Source organism: Macaca mulatta, chromosome 14 (genome assembly GCF_049350105.2).
Source record: "Macaca mulatta isolate MMU2019108-1 chromosome 14, T2T-MMU8v2.0, whole genome shotgun sequence".
NCBI classification, from domain to species: Eukaryota; Metazoa; Chordata; class Mammalia; order Primates; family Cercopithecidae; genus Macaca; species Macaca mulatta.
Window position 1 is genome coordinate 87,135,556 of NC_133419.1, and position 18,059 is coordinate 87,153,614.

At 43.4% G+C, this 18,059-nt stretch overlaps 1 protein-coding gene across 3 annotated transcripts in view; it reads right to left on the reverse strand.

Moving 5' to 3' along the window:
• The window catches only part of ME3 (malic enzyme 3), a 224,489-nt gene that overhangs the window by 99,862 nt on the left and 106,568 nt on the right, over positions 1–18,059 (reverse strand). For all 3 annotated transcript variants that reach the window (XM_015115374.3, XM_028833894.2, XM_077964167.1), the window contains one exon: positions 15,600–15,749. In XM_015115374.3, the coding sequence (XP_014970860.1) occupies positions 15,600–15,749 (150 nt within the window). The remainder of the gene's footprint in view (positions 1–15,599; positions 15,750–18,059) is intronic.

Sequence of the window (18,059 nt, forward strand, 5' to 3'; positions counted from 1 at the left end):
TTTACTCTTCCTCTACCCCTGCTTGCAGCTTCTCTTAAGAAGCTGCTATCAAAGTGGCTGGCAAGATGGCCAAACAGGAACAGCTCCAGTCTGCAGCTCCCAGTGAGATCAATGCAGAAGGCGGGCGATTTCTGCATTTCCAACTGAGATACCTGGCTAACCTCATTGGGACTGGTTAGACAGTGGGTGCAGCCCATGGAGACGAGCTGAAGCAGGGTGGGGCGTCACCTCACCCAAAAAGTGCAAGGGGTCAGGGAACTCCCTTCCCTAGCCAAGGGAAGCCATGAGGGAATGTGCCATGAGGAACAATGCACTGTGGCCCAGATACTATGCTTTTCCCCACAGTCTTCACAACCTTCAGACCAGGAGATTCCTTCCGGTGCCTATGCCACTAGGGCCCTGGGTTTCAAGCACAAAACTGGACGACTGTTTAGGCAGACACCGAGCTAGCTGCAGGTGTTTTTTTTTTTCACACCCCAGTGGCGCCTGGAACACCAGCGAGAGAGAACTGTTCACTCGACTGGAAAAGCGGCTGAAGCCAGGGAGCCAAGGGGTCTATCTCAGTGGATCCCATCCCCACAGAGCCCAGCAAGCTAACATCCACGGGCTTGAAATTCTCACTGCCAGCACAGCAGTCTGAAGTCAACCTGGGACACTTGAGCTTGGTGGGGGGCGGGGCATCTGCCATTACTGAGGCTTGAGTAGGTGGTTTTCCCCTCACAGTGTAAACAAAGCTGCTGGGAAGTTCGGACTGGGTGGAGACCACTGCAGCACTGCAAAGCCACTGTAGCCAGACTGCCTCTCTAGATTCCTCTTCTCTGGGCAGGGCATCTCTGAAAGAAAGGCAGCAGCCCCAGTCAGGGGCTTATAGATAAAACTCCCATCTCCCTGGGACAGAGCACCTCAGGGAAGGGGCAGCTGTGGGCACAGCTTCAGCAGACTTAAATGTTCCTGCCTGCTGGGTCTGAAGACAGCAGCAAATCTCCCAGCATAGTGCTCGAGCTCTGCTAAGGAAAAGACTGCCTCCTCAAGTGGGTCCCTGACCCCTCATGCCTCCTGACTGGGAGACACTTCCCAGCAGGGGTCAACAGACACCTCATACAGGAGAGCTCTGGCTGGCATCTGGTGGGTGCCCCTCTGGGATGAAGCTTCCAGAGGAAGGGGCAGGCAGCAATCTTTGCTGGTCTGCAGCCTCCACTGGTGATACCCAGGCAAACAGGGTCTGGAGTGGACCTCCAGCAAACTCCAGCAGACCTGCAGCAGAGGAGCCTGACTGGTAGAAGGAAAACAAATAAACAGAAAGGAATAGCATCAACATAAACAAAAAGGACGTCCACACAGAAACCCCATCTGAAGGTCACCAAAATCAAAGACCAAAGGTAGAAAAATCCACGAAGATGAGGAAAAACCAGCACAAAAACGCTGAAAATTCCAAAAGCCAGAATGCCTCTTCTCCTCCAAAGGATCACAACTCCTTGCCAGCAAGGAAACAAAACTAGACAGAGAATGAGTTTGATTAATTGACAGAAGTAGGCTTCAGAAGGTGAGTAATAACAAACTCCTCTGAGCTAAAGAAGCATGCTCTAACACAATGCAAGGAAGCTAAGAACCTTGAAAAAAGTTAGATGAATTGCTAACTAGAATAACCGTTTAGAGAAGAACATAAATGACCTGATGGAGCTGAAACACACAGCATGAGAACTTCGTGAACAATACACAAGTATCAATAGCAGAATTGATCAAGCGGAAGAAAGGATATCAAAGATTGAAGATCAACTTAATGAAAAAAGATGTGATGACAAGATTAGAGAAAAAATAATGAAAAGGAATGAAGAAAGCCTCCAAGAAACATGGGATATGTGAAAAGACCAAACCTATGTTTGATTGGTGTACCTGAAAGTGATGAGGAGAATGGAACCAAGTTGGACAACACTCTTCAGGATGTTATCTAGGAGAACTTTCCAAACCTAGCAACGTAGGCCAACTTTCAAATTCGGGAAATATACAGAACACTACAAAGATACTCCTCAAGAAGAGCAACCCCAAGACACATAATCATCAGATTCACCAAGGTTGAAATGAAGGAAAAAATGTTAAGGGCAGCCAGAGAGAAAGGTCGGGTTACCCATAAAGGGAAGCCCATCAGACTAACAGTGGATCTTTCTGCAGAAGCCCTACAAGCCAGAAGAGAATGGGAGCCAATATTCAACATTCTTAAAGAAAACATTTTTCAATACAGAATGTCATATCCAGCCAAACTAAGCTTCATAAGTGAAGGAGAAATAAAATCCTTTACAGACAAGCAAATGCTGAGAGTTTTTGTCACCACTAGGCCTGCTTTACAAGAGCTCCTGAAGGAAGCACTAAATATGGAAATTAAAAACAGGTACCAACCACTGCACAAACATACCAAAATGTAAAGTCCATCGACATTATGAACAAACTGCATCAACTAATGGGCAAAATAACAAGCTAGCATCATAATGACAGGATCAGATTCACACATAACCATATTAATCTTAAATGTAAATGGGCTAAATGCCCCAATTAAAAGACACAGACTGACAAATTGGATAAAGAGTCAAGACCCATCAGTGTGCTGTATCCAGGAGACCCATCTCACATGCAAAGATGCACATAGGCTCAAAATAAAGGGATGGAGGAAGATTTACCAAGCAAATTGAAAGCAAAAAAAGCAGGGGTTGCAATCCTAGTCTCTGATAAAACAGACTTTAAACCTAGAAAGATCAAAAAAGACAAAGAAGGGCATTGCATAATGGTAAAGGGGATTGATGCAACGAGAAGAGCTAACTATCCTAAATATATATGCACCCAATACAGGAGCACCCAGATTCATAAAGCAAGTTCTTAGAGACCTACAAAGAGACTTAGACTCCCACACAATAATAGTGGGAGACTTTAACACCCCACTGTCATATTAGACAGATCAACGAGACATAAAATTAATAAGGATATTCAGAACTTGAACTCAGCTCTGGACCAAGTGGAGCTAATAGACATCTACAGAACTCTCCACCCTAAATCAATAGAATATACATTCTTCTCAGCACCACATTGCACTTATTCTAAAATTGACCACATAATTGGAAGTAAAACACTCCTCAGCAAATGCAAGAGAACTGGAATAATAACAGTCTCTCAGACCACAGTGCAGTCAAATTAGAACTCAGGATTAAGAAGCTCACTCAAAACTGCACAACTACATGTAAACTGAACAATTTACCCAGAATGACTACTGGGTAAATAACAAAATAAAGGCAGAAATAAATAAGTTCTTTGAAATCACGAGAACAAAGACACAACGTACCAGAATCTCTCGGACACAGCTAAAGCAGTGTTTAGAGGGAAACTTATAGCACTAAATGCCCACATGGAAAGCAGGTGATATCTAAAATTGACACCCTAATATCACAATTAAAAGAACTAGAGAAGCAAGAGCAAACAAATTCAAAAGCTAACAGAAGACAAGAAATAACTAAGATCAGAGCAGAACTGAAGGAGATAGAGACACAAAAAACCATTAAAAAAAAATCAGTGAATCCAGGAGCTGGTTTTTTGAAAACGTTAACAAAATAAATACACTGCTGGGCAGACTAATAAAGAAGAAAAGAGAGAAGAATCAAATAGACACAATAAAAAATGATGAAGGAGATATCACCACTGATTCCACAGAAGTACAAACTACCATCAGAGTACTATAAACACATCTACACAAATAAACTAGAAAGTCTAGAAGAAATTCATAAATTCCTGAACACATACACCCTTTTCCCAAGACTAGACAAGGAAGAAGTGCAATCCCTGAATAGACCAATAATAAGTTCTGAAATTAAGGCACTAATTAATAGCCTACCAACCAAAAACAGCCTGGGACCAGACAGATTCACAGCCAAATTCTACCAGAGGTACAAAGAGGAAATGGTACCATTCGTTCTGAAACTATTCCAAACAATAGAAAAAGAGGGATTTCTCCCTAACTCATTTTATTAGGCCAGCATCATCCTGATACCAAAACTTGGCAAAGACACAACAACAAAAAAAAGACATTTTCAGGCCAATATCCCTGATAAACATCGATGCAAAAATCCTCAGTAAAATACTGGCAAACCAAATCCAGCAGCACATCAAGAAGCTTATCCACCATGATCAAGTTGGCTTCATCCCAGGGATGCAAGACTGGTTCAACATATACAAATCAATAAACGTAATCCACCACATAAACAGAACCAATGACAAAAACCACATGATTATCTCATAGATGTAAAAAAGGCCTTCGATAAAATTCAACACCGCTTCCTGTTAAAAACTCTCAATGAACTATCGATGGAATGTATCTCAAAATAATAAGAGCTATGTATGACAAACCCACAGCCAATATCATACTGAATGAGCAAAAGCTGGAAGCATTCCCTTTGAAAACCAGCACAAGACAAGGATGCCCTCTTTCATCACTCCTATTCAACATACTGTTGGAAGTTCTGGCCAGGGCAATCAGGCAAGAGAAAGAAATAAAGGGTATTCAAATCGGAAGAGAGGAAGTCAGATTGTCTCTGTTTGCAAATAACATGGTGTATATTTAGAAAACTCCATCATCTCAGTCCAAAATCTCCTTAAGCTGATAAGCAACTTCAGCAAAGTGTGAGGATACAAAATCAGTGTGCAAAAATCGGAAGCATTCCTATACACCAATAATAAACAAACAGAAAGCCAAATCATGAGTGAACTCCCATTCACAATTGCTACAAAGAGAATAAAATACCTAGAAATACAACTTACAAGGGAGGTGAAGGACCCATTCAAGGGGAACTACAAACCACTGCTCAAGGAAATGAGACAGGACACAAACAAATGGAAAAACATTCCATGCTCACGGATAGGAAGAATCAATATTGTGAAAATGGCCATACTGCCCAAAGTAGTTTACAGATTCAATGCTATCCCCACCAAGCATGCTCATGGATAGGAAGAATCAATATTGTGAAAATGGCCATACTGCCCAAAGTAGTTTACAGATTCAATGCTATCCCCATCAAGCATGCTCAGGGATAGGAAGAATCAATATTGTGAAAAATGGCCATACTGCCCAAAGTAGTTTACAGGTTCAATGTTATCCCCATCAAGCTACCATTGACTTTTTTCACAGAATTAGAAAAAAACTACTTTAAATTACATATGGAACCAAAAAAGAGCCCACATAGCCAAGACAATCCTAAGCAAAAAGAACAAAGCTGGAGGCATCATGCTACCTGACTTCAAATACTACAAGGCTTCAGTAACCAAAATAGCATGGTACTGGTACTAAAACAGACATATAGGCCAATGGAACAGAACAGAGGCCTCAGAAATAATGCCACACATCTACAACCCTCTGATCTTTGACAAACCTGACAAAAACAAGCAATAGGGAAAGGATTCCTTATTTAATAAATGGTGTTGGGAAAACTGGCTAGCCATATGCAGAAAACTGAAACTGGACCCCTTCCTTACACCTTATACAAAAATTTACTCAAGGTGGATTAAAGACTTAAATACAAGACCTAAAACCATAAAAACCCTAGAAGAAAACCTAGGCAATACCATTCAGGACACAGGCAAGGGCAAAGACTTCATCACTAAAACACCAAAAGCAGTGGCAACAAAAGCCAAAATTGATAACCAGGATCTAGTAAAACTAAAAAGCTTCTGCACAGCCAAAAAAACTATCATCAGAGTGAACAGACAACCTACAGAATGGGAGAAAAATTTTGCAATCTATCCATCTGACAAAGGGCTAATATCCAGAATCTACAAAGAACTTAAACAAATTTACAAGAAGAAAACAGACAACCCCATCAAAAAGTGGGTGACAGATATGAACAGACACTTCTCAAAAGAAGACATTAATGCCACCAACAAAAATATGAAAAAAAGCTCATCATCTCTGGTCATTAGATAAATGCAAATCAAAACCACAATGAGATACCATCTCACACCAGTTAGAATGGTGATCATTAAAAAGTCAGGAAACAACAGATGCTGGAGGATGTGGAGAAATAGGAACACTTTTACACTGTTGGTGGGAGTGTAAATTAGTTCAACCATTGCGGAAGACAGTGTGGCGATTCCTCAAGGATCTAGAACCAGAAATACAATTTGACCCAGCAATCCCATTACTGGGTATATACCCAAAGGATTATAAATCATTCCAGCATAAAGACACATTCATGCATGTGTTTATTGCAGCACTATTCACTATAGCAAAGACTTGGAACCAATCCAAATGCCCATCAATGATAGACTGGATAAAGAAAATGTGACACATATACACCATGGAATACTATGCAGCCATAAAAAAGGATAAGTTCATGTTCTTTGCAGGGACATGGGTGAAGCTGGAAATTATCATTTTCAGCATACTAACACAGGCACAGAAAATGAAACATGTTTTCACTTATAAGTGAGAGTTTAACAATGAGAACACATGGACACAGGGAGGAGAACATCACACACTGGGGCCTGTCAGGGGATGGAGGGCTGCGGGAGGGATAACATTAGGAGAAATACCTAATGTAGATGATGGGTTGATGGGTGCAGTAAACCACCATGGCATGTATATACCTATGTAACAAACCTGCACGTTCTGCACATGTATCCCAGAACTTAAAGTATAATAAAATAAAATAAAAATAAATTAAATAATTCAAAACAAAACAACAACAAAAGAAGCCACTCTTTTTAGACGAAACTCAGTGTGAGCAAACGGAACACTTAGTGCATTTTATAGGTCAATGGGAGATGAAGGTTATCTGAGGAATGGTCCACTCAACTCCTGCTTGCATGTACGTATTTCCTTGTCAGGGCTAGGAAATTCTCCCCACCTATCCTTTTGATCACCATGGCTGTGATTGCCAGGGACAAAGGAGGAAAAGGACAGAGCCAGATAAAAAAGAAACAAAAGTCAGTTTGTTTAAATTGCCAGGGAATAATGCCTTTGGCTAAAGGAAGTCAACCCAGAACATCCTGTTCTAGTTAATAAAGTGCGTCTGTCTCCCATTTAAGTAAGGAAAACAATCTCTGCATTTGTGAGGGCTGCTCAGACATTGCCACCTTCACTCCCACCCAAACTTGCGGATGGCTGAGGAGTGTCTGTCCTTTCCCGAGAGCAAGCTGCTCCTTCTGAATATTAAAGTCCCAGGCAGGACACGTGCATTTAAGCACAAACTCCCTTTTTCAGATGCAAATCTCAAAGCTTTCACTAAAAAAAATAAGCTAATTCCCTCAGTGATTGAAATCTATATAATTCAGACACAAAAATAAATGTTCCTTCTCTCCTCTACCTCTGTTCCAAAGTATTTCAGCAATGTGGGATCTAGATACAATTCACTTACTCCATGTGACATTCATGTCAAATAACAGCTGAACAACCTTATGCTTTGGAAGGACTCCTTCTCCTGCCACCTTCCTAAGATCTATTCCGGCATCGATTCCCAAGTCGCGGCATCAAATAATCCATGACAGATTCTGGATTGCCCAGCTGGTCTGTCTGGGAAGGTGCCCATTTGTGAATCAGAGCTCTTAGCAAAAAAATGACACTTCTGCAGATAAGCCTGCAAGCTTTTTCTTGTCAGAAAATGAAAAGTATGTGTTTTCATTAACTTTTGCATTTTCCTCCCTTAAATGCCAGAAACCTCAGAGGCAAATTTGTAGCCACGGTGCTCCAATCTGCAAGAAAAATGAAAGACTGCAAGGGCTGGAAGGAGCCCTGAGATCATCTACCAATATCGTCACTTTATAGATGAGGAAAGTGAGGTCCAGAAAGGGGGAGGATTATAGGTCATGCTGCTAGTTCATGACAGGAACCCATATTTCATGACTTCCAGCTCCATCTACTAATGTACAGTGGACTGTGGAAATATCTACTACTCCTACCTCCTTCTGATGGTCTCTGTTCACTTTGCAGTGAGCTGCCTTTCATCATCCTTTCGTCTGGTGCTTCTCAAAGTGTGGTCCCTGGCCAGAAGCATCAACATAACCTGGACCTTGTTAATACATAAATTCTCTGGTCTCCTCCCAGACTTGCTCACGCTGTTTTAACAAGCCCTCCAGGTGAATTTAATGCTCATTAAAGTTGAGATACTTACTTTAACCTGTTAGCTCCATCCAGCCTATTCACAAGGGATCAGATCCATCTGATTTCATAGCTCTTTTTCAGTTTGGCTGTTCTAGTTACCTAAGGCAGAAGTTCACTTAAGTTACCTCTGGAGAAAGAGTGCCTATTGTAAAGTTTTGGACAGGAACTGGAATGGAAAGCTGTCATGAACTGAGGCAGCTCGAGGGACCACTCTCTCTGTGTTTTTCCCTGTTTCTCTCCCATCTGCTCTTATCTCCTTTCTCCAAAATATTCCTTTACTTCCAGCTCTATTATTTTCTGTTCCTTCTTAGCTGGCACTTGCCATTGGCCTACCACAACCTAACTCTAAAGTCTAAACCACGGTATCCTTTTTGCTTTAATTTTTCTTCCCAAGTGGAAAATTCTTTCTATATGACTTCTATCATATCTCATTTCAAATTCCTGAAAAGGACATTAACTGGCCCAGTGCATCTCTTGAGCCAGGCCACACTGGTCACACGGTTACCTAAATGATTAACCACACTTGAGCCAGATGTTTGCTCCTATCTAATCAATTATTGCCATCACATGAGTGGGCAGCTATTACCATTACAAAGTAGGCGATTACATGGGGGAGTCAAGAGAATAAGAGTGAAACTTGGAAGTGAGACTTCTGTGTAGTGATAGGAACTTGTGTACTGAGAGGAAATTGGGGGAGAGAGGAGGATGGCAGATGTAGAACTCCCCCCACCAACCCTGTGAATGAGATGAGGGAGCTTGGGTGGTGGGGCTGAACAATTTGGCTTACTGAAGGTTGAGTTGGAAACGAAGGTTCTGTTATCTTATTATGACCTCAACCTTCAAGAGTACTTCCAGGTTTGGATGGGCTGGAATATACGGGATGCAGTTTATCAACTCCCTAAAAGTCACAGAAGATTCAAGCTGTAAGGAATTTCAGGGAACATCCAGCTCAGCAGTTCTCAGCCCTTGCTGCCCATTAGAGTCCTCTGAAGAGCTTCTGAAAACCAGAGATGCCTGGGCTCCACTTCAGGGATTCTGATTTACAGCTCCCTAGACACTTCAAGTGCACAGCCAGGACTGAGAATTGGTGCTCTAACTAGACCCTCTTAATTTTACAGGTGGGGAAACTTAGGTTTGGCTGCATAATATTACCATGGATCACTTAAAGATCTATTTCTAACTTGGTTATAGAGTTTGGGTTACTAGATCATAAAATGTTAGAGCTAGAGGAGATCATGGAAGCCATGCAGCAGAACCCTACCACTGTTACTAGAGGCTAATGAGCTAAGTGACTTGCCTAAGGAGTTGTAGCCAGAAAGGGGATGGTTGAGGGGTAGAACCCAGATCTCCTGACTCCCAATCCAGTGCTCTCCCTATAACAGCCAAGGACAAGGGACTAAAAGAGCCAGATGAGACATTAACCAGAACCGGCTGCAGGCCTTGCACACACTCTACTCAAGAAAGCCTTTCCAGCAGCATAGCTGAAAGTCTGGCAGCAGAGTCTGGGTGGAATTGGAATGTCAAGCAGTCTTGGCCAAAGGAATCAGTGCTTTGGTGCCCTGAGATTGGTCAGGAGGCTGGTTTGATGATGCTAGTTCTTGCTTTCTGCTTGCCTCCCAGTTGTCCTGGGAGTATGTGTGTGTGTTTGTGCATATTCCCAATCAATGGACAGCTGGGTTGGAACTGTGTTGTGATGTGCTCAAAAACCATGCCCTGGGTGTCAGGGATCTCTCCATTTACTGGGGCAAGGCTGTCTTTGTTTTCCAGAGTGGCTTTGGTCAAAGTGTTGACATTCATTGGTCTTGCGTAGAGTTGGAAATGAGCTCCAGTGGGTATTTAGGAAGCAGAGGCATGTGATTCGTGTCCAGGGGTCGCTCTGGGTGTACGTGCACATGCATGTGCACGTGAGGGTTGCTGGTGGAGGTGGTTGAAGACAAGAAGGTTCCAATGCAAGAAAATGAAGCATACCAGACATATTGAGCAGGAAGCAGGAAACTCCAAGGAGGTAAATGTGAACCTTAACCATATCCTCTTACAGGTATGGGGTGAGGGGGAAGAAGAGATGAAAAAGTAATACTCCTGCTTTAAGCTTATGAGGAACTTTACAATTGATAAAGCATGTTCACATGCGTTTAGCCCTTCTGACCCTCATAATGATCCCACAAGGTGGATAGTTCCTGTGATCTGAACTTGCAGTGGAGTAGCTAGGCTCCAAGACCACATGGTATTTAGATGAGCGGGCTGAACCACTACCTCTGACTCCAGCCCAAGTGCTCTGTCCAACGTGATATGCTATGCCTCCCAAGTGTGAGAGTGTGTGTGTGCACACATGTGTGTGCCCCTCCTGGGTGCAGACCTGTCTGGCAAGGGAGTTTAAGTGAAGGCCAGAATGAGGTGTCATGTTTACCAGGGCCAAGCAGAAACTGGACTATGAATTCAGGAATATAGCACAGGAAATTGGCTCTGGGTCAGCTGTGATTGTCTTAGATAAGTTAGCTTTCATTTTCATCTCAGTGAAATAATAAGCACCTCGAGGGGTTGTTGTAGGGCTCAATAATAATGCACACAAAATAGCTAGACCACGTCCCTCCCATGAGAAGTACATGCATTCAATAAATGGTAACTATTAATATCCTGTATATATGTTATTGGCTGGTGTGCAGAAGACCACCTGTTTGCAGATAAGAAAGACAGCAGCTTGGCTCAGGGCCAAGGGTTGCTGGCTTTGTCCAAATACATCTTCAGGTACTTTCCACAGAGCCTCTGACTATATAAAACCAAGTCCCACTTCCCAGCCTCACCTTTCTAACTCATCACAGCCCGATCTCTAATTCCTCACACATACTTACTAATGATTTGCTAGTTAAGTGCAAGTACAGATGATTTCAGGTCTGAATCAAACAACAGAGTGTGGCAGTACTTCAGAGGACTGGGGTGGCCTCAGCAGGTTTACAGTGTGTATTCTTCGGTGGGGTGACTGAGTAGATGACAACTCCTGGGGGTCCTGGATCAAGCAGATCACAGCTGCTGAGCTCTTACTAGCGCCAGGCCCTTTACATTTGGAATCTCACTGAATCTTCCCAAGCAGACATGTGAATAGGTGTTATTTCCATTTTACATATGAGGAGGCTGAGGAGGTGCTAAATTAATTGCCAAAAGTCATCAGGAGCTGAGATTCAAGGCCAAGACTGCCTGGCTTCAAAGTCTGTGCTGCTTCTACTACCTACAACCCAGCCCTCTGACAAAGACTCTCCTTCGACCAAAACTTTAGTTGGGCTCCTGAGTCTCCTTTGACTAGGTCAGACATTGGGCTTCCCTCCCTGTCCTTGTAGAATCCAGTTTGAGCAAGAATCCTGCTAAGTCGTTTTGGCTAAAATCTTCCACCTACCTTTGGTAACTCGCCACCCTTGTTATCTCAGGACTCTGGCCTGCCTTCAGCAATAATCCCATCCTATCAATTTAACCGGAAACCCCCTATTCTTGATGTTTCCTCCTAGTAATTTTCCAAGCACTGCCCCCCATGCTGTTCCTGGGTTATAAATCCCCATTTGTCCTTATTGGAGTCAGAGTTGAGCCCAATCTCTCTCCCTCACTGCAAGACTCCTCTGCCATAGTTATATGTCTATCGTAGTCCCCTGCTCTCCAGCTCCTGAATAAAGTCTGCCTTACCATCTTTAACAAGTGTCATAATGTTTTCTTTCAGATCTCCATCATCCATACAGGTTAGACCTATACCAAAGCCAGGAAATGTTAGGTTTACAGGCGGGTGCAGCACATTGCTTGGAGCCCAAGAGGATAAGGCGTGTGAAGACAGGGCTGGTCAAGAGTGATGTGGCCTGGGAAAGGGAGAGTATTCACTGACACTGGACCCCATATTGGCTTCCTCCCCATCCTCTTCCTCTGGGTTGAGTTCTATCTCAGCCTCCACCCAGCCTCACCTCTGGCTTTCACCTCTTCCAGCTCACACACTAGTGACTGACCTTCAGGGGGCATTCCCCTAAGCCAGGCTCATGGAGGCGCATGCAGAGAATGTGTCAGGTGAGAGGCAGGATGAGGCAGAGGAGGCTCCACCAGAGCCCAGAACCTTCTGTGGTGCCTATCTGCCCAGGGACGCTCAGGTGCCCCTGAGATACTCTTTCCCTGGTTGTGAGGTGATGCAGAGCCCCAGGCAGGTTGATGGCTCCATTTTAGCATCAGCTGGATGTAATTAGCTTTGGTGGGGGGCCAGACACTTTTACAGAGGACTTCATTGTTCTTGGGAACCTGGCAGGAGTGTTTATCATTTCAGAAACTGAGAAGGCGCTGGCTCTCTCCCTCTCAGCCTCGGGACTGTCCTCCCTTCAGATGCTAATCCACAAAGTAAGTCCAAGCCAGGTCTCAGATGAAGTTCAGGGCTTGGGCGGAGCCCAGACTTTTATTTCTCTCAGGAACAAGGCAGGTGTGGAATCCACACCTGGAAAGCAGCCAGATGGAAACCTAGAGCAACAACTCAGAATGTCACATGTCAAATAACTTAATTGGGTAATCATCTGAAGAAGGGTTTGTGCATAACATATTCGGGAAGTCTGAACCAAGAGTGTGAGGGACTAATTCAAGAAGACGGTTAAGTCTGCCCAAGCCTGCCTCAAGCTCACCCAGCTGCAGGCCCTGGGACCTTGCTGGATCAATTCCTCCCAGGAGAGCTCTAGAAATGGTATCTAGCAATCCCCACCTGAGACCCCTGGGCAGTCAAACATTCCTGGAGCTGCAACGACATCCCACCCAGAATGCCCACCAGCTGTGCACAGTCCTAAACTATAAGAGTCAGTGTAGTGTGGTGGTTGCCTGTCTACACTTTGGTTCAGATTGGGTTGGGCCCTGGCTTTGCTGGTTATAAACTATATGTGACTTTGGGTAAGTTATTTCCCTGTGCCTCAGTTTTCCCATCTGCAATTGAGATAAAAATAGGGCCTACCTCCTAGGGAGGTTGTAATAATTAAATGAGTTAAGATATGTAAATTCAGTCCTGGTGGTTTCCCTGGATTCTGGAGTGGGCTCTGGAGGCAAATTCTACTTTCACAAGCCTGTTGCATATGCAAGGTCCTGACCCTGATACTAGTTTATCTGGAACCAAATGAAGCCACTACAATCTAGTTTCCATAGGAGCTTATGGAGTGAGGGCTTCCACACATCCTGGCAATAGGGGCCAGAGTGGGATACACTTGAATTTCCATAAGATCTTAGTCAGGGGAGATGGTTAATCTTGCCTTAGGGGGATAAAGGTCCTCTTCAGGAAAAAGCTGGTTCTGGAAAAGCAAAATTGTGTATGTTTGCATAATCTTGGGTTCGGTTTCCTTCTGAAGTTAAAAGTCTTAGTTTGTTACATGTTCAATGATTCTACTTTCTTGGTAAATATTTAAACATGCAATGTATAATATGACTCTACATCTATTAATCCTTTCTCCTTTCTACAATAGTTACTGAAGAGAAATAGACACTGACATTTATCTGGTTCCAATTTTCTGCCAGGTACCTGATCCACACTTCTCATTTTACCCTCATAATGATTGAAGTAGGTAGTATTGTTACCTCGATTTTATAAATGTGGAAATTAAGGCAGAGAGAAAATAAGAAAATCACCCAGGGTCAAGGAGATTAAAATTCGGGGCGGACTGCAAAGAACCAATTCTTCACAGTGAGTACACAGCATTACTTTCCCAACTAAGTGACAATTACTTGCCAAGTATTGGTCTAGAATACACAACTGATCCATCATGTTTCTTGCCCTTTCAAGAAGTTTGTATTCTAGTAGAAGAGAGTTATATACAAACAATAACTAAAAACATGAAAAACAAAAAAGAAAACTGTAGGATAGAAGAAGTATGTGTAATGGATTTTGAGGAGGCCAAAAAAGGGGTGATCAGTTCAGCCTGAGGGGATGGAGAGGGCTCCATGGAGAAGTTGACCCTTGGGGTGGGCCTTGAAGGATAACCTGAATTATGATGAGTGGAGACCAAGGAAAGGGGAGATGCAGGAGTTTGAGGCAGACAGGACCATATGTGCATAGGCATGGAGAAGAACATCGGTGTACTTGGGCATGGAGAACAGATCAGAGTAGCTAGGACATTGAATTTTGGAGCTGGGCTGTGACAGGCTTAGATCTATCAAAGTGTTGGTCTTGATTCTTTAAGCCCTAGGGAGCTGCTAAATGCCTCAGATGAAATGCCATGAGCTGATCTGTGCAGAAAGGATCATTTCTGCATAGGAACAGGGAAGTACATACAGTCCTGCATCCTTCAGAAATGTACCATCAGCTCCTAATGTCTCTGCCACTATTGGTTTCGGGAATGGGAATAAGAGAATAGGAGTCTCTTTCCTGTTGAAAGAAGCATGTTGAAGACCAGAACTGCTATGGGGCCCTGGCATAGTGGGCCTCTATAGGTTTGCAAAAGCTTAGCTGTTCTGAGTGATGAGGACGTGTCTGCTGCAACAGCCAGACGCACCACCATCAGGATGGGGTTTGATGTGCTGTCCTTTGCCAATGGTAACAGTGGGACCCAGAAAGAAACAGGACTGGCATTGGGAACACACTGTAACCATCTTGCAATATTTAACCCAAATGCTGGCTACAAAACTAGAAGATTGTTTTTCTAAATTAAAGCCGTTTTGAATTCATGATTACATGTTCCCCATATAATGTGTGATTTACAAACACTGACTTATAAATTCTACATAAATGTAAATTACACATCTGTGCACAGTATGTTACATATTTGAACGCAGACTAGAACAATGTTCCATTACATATAATAAACCAGGTAGCTCTTTTAACATTAGTGCTAGAACTATGTATTTATGATTATAAGGCAACTTCCCCTGAGGACCCTACCATTTTTTCTTTTTTTTAAACATATATTCTGAAGTCATTATGAAAAAAAAAAAACTGATTGCTTTAGAAAACTGCTCAAAATTCTTTGGCTTTGAAAGAAAACGGAGTGCCAAAATTTTGTCTAATAAAATGACATTTAAAGTAGAATCTGAGTCAAGCCTGAAGGAAGATATGCTGGTTTTTCGAGACAGCAAAAAAATTCAGTCTTTGGTATCCAACGTTCTATTATTCATTGGCCTGAATTGGCAGGAGAGCTGTTGGTACTTTGGAGATGACCAGAGAGGGCGAGAGAAGTGACAGGTTGATAATGAGAGAAATACAACCTGAACTCTCTCAGGTCAACTCTGAGCATGCTGGGCATTTATTATTTGGAAGTGAAGAAGATTCGATATCCCCTTGCTAGCTACTCTTTCCGCTCATTTATCTGCTTACGGGGTCATTTTCCTGAGCAAATGCTTCAAATCAAATGTCTTTTTGTTGGACCACTGACCCATTCAGGAGTTAGCCTCCAGGGTCCCAATACATGCATGAACGGTGGAAAGAATTTATTCCCCTCTATGAGGCAGCCCCTCCCGGAGCCCTCACTCCACGGGGGCTCACCGGGGCCTGCGGAAGGTGAGGCCATAGTGCTGACAGGCCAGCCCCACGGTAGGTGTGTACACGATAGGCATGAACTTCTCCACATCTGAAGTCAGCACTCGGTAGAAGAGCTTCTCGTTCCGGTCTTGGAGTGTCATGAGAATTATGTACCTTGGAAAGGGAGAGAAAAAGCAAGCTGACATGGGGTAGCAGCAGGCCCTGGTGCCTCTGTGGTGTGGTGCAAAGACCCAGAGCTCCCGCTCCTGCCCAGCTACAAGGGCACCTTCATGGGCAAGCCATCTGCCCTGAGTACGAGCTTCAACAGCTACGAAATGTGAAGATGACCTGCTTGTGGTGCTTATTATTATACATGGTGAAGGTACGGTTCTAAATATTTTACAATAACTCCTTTAAAACCTCCGATGGCTTGTGAAGTAGGGATTATAATTCTTGCTATTTTAGAGGCAAGGAGACTAATGTAGAGAGAAACTGACTCACCCCAGGTCCATGGCAGGGTGGGAATTTGAATCTAAGCAGTCTGACTCTGGAATCTGTGCTCTCAACCATTGTTCAAGATGCTTATGAACATTAATGAAATAACAATAGCATAGTAACATTCTGGGGGTGGGGTAGGGTAAAGGAAAATCCTGGGCATGTAAGCACTCTATGGACTGGCCTCTCCTACCACACTGGGCTGGTTCCTGTTACAAATTGTGATTTGTAAAAATAATCTCTCTTTTACCTGATCCCTGAAACCTGAAATCACTAAGCCAGGAAAAGAGCCTTCCATTCAGACTCCTAAGAATGCAAAAACCTCTGTGAGAGAAAACCTAGGGGTTGAAATTCACAATTAAGTGTGACTGCTAATATCACAACCTTTCTGGATAATAATCTTGGGGAGAGTACCAAGGTACTTGATGCTCTGGCATCAGGAGGGATGGGAGAAATGCTCTAACAGGGGGAAAACATCTGTGGTCTGGTGAAATGATCACTGGGCATGACATCAGGATCCTGGGTTTGAATCCCAGCGCTGCCATTTATTAGCTGTGTGAACTTGGGAAAGTCTTGTGTGACCTCTTGGGTCTCAGCCTTCTCCTCTCTACCAAAGGAATTGGTCCTTTGGTGGAAAACTAAAAACTGTGCTCTGGAAGGTGTTTCTAGCAAGAGAGGACTGATACTCAGGAAGAGCCAGGATCTCAGCCCATTGCCAGTGTGGGATTCTCTTACCCAATAGCCATTTGTGCACATCTTTTCTCAGTTCTACCTTCAGTTATGTCAAACTGGTAAGCTGAAACTAGCCATCATACAAGTATTTACACTATGGAATCTGGCGGATGCCGTAATTTCCTACCCCATTCCTCACCCCACACAGAGAACCAGTTATTAAAGATTTACCAGCACACCACTGCCCTTACTCGAAAGAACATGAGGAGTTTTCTTAGCATGTCCCCAAGCACCCTGTAAAATGAGGGACTCCTGGAAATAAGCGGGTCAAGGTGGTCAAGCAGCATCAGGGATGAGCCTCTAGAACTCCCAGGAATGGGCACACTCTTCTGTCCCTGAGCCTGGAATGTTTCCCCAGATCTATGAGTGAGGCCCATCTAGCTGGAAATAACTGGGAGGGAAGGATTTTTTAATTTAACGTTTAGAGCTTAATATCTGTAGGAAGCGGATTTCACTTTGGACTTGATTTTTTCTTTATAAATATAACAAAAGGAGAAGGTTCAGATTATTCAAATTTAGGGCGTGTCTCATCCTGTTAGTTGAATTCATTGTGTCATTTCTGGCTTGCTCTTCAGAGTGACTTAGCTAGACCCAATTAGAGTTAGATAAAAAAGAGGGAGAGGATATTTGGCCTGACTACAGTATGGCCTTGGAGTTAATGTGACTAACACCCTTTGAGTTTAGAGCTTTGGGAGTAGGGGTGGAGGTATGAACAGAGGCTTCTGTGCTCATCACCACTCAGAAGCAATGGATGGTATGAGGGAAACAGAGGAATATGAGTGCAGGGTGACCCTGGCATGCTGCTGAGCTCTGCCCCTAGGGGGACAGCCACACCCTCAAGGACCCAAAGTCTTGGCCAGTTTGTTCTATAGATTGAACTGGCCAAGTTCTAGAGTTTGTTTGTTCTAAGAGGGGGATTCCTTATCTTCTTCCTACACTTCTGCTAGAGCCAATAACAAGGTGACATATTTACTTGACAAACACTGACATACTGCCTACTATGTGCCAGGCACTGTTCTAAGCACAACACAAATACTAAGGCATTTAATCCTCGTAACAACCCTATGAGTTTTCCCTATGGTACTCATTGTACTAATGGGAAAAGACCCATAGAGGCTAAGTAACTTTTGCTAAGTAACTTTTGCTATTAAGGGGTAGAATATGGATTTGAACTCGGTCTAGTACTAGAGTCTAGTCTTGTAGCCACTGGTCTCTGCTGCATCTTAGCTGTGGCATACCAGAGAAATGAAAAGCATA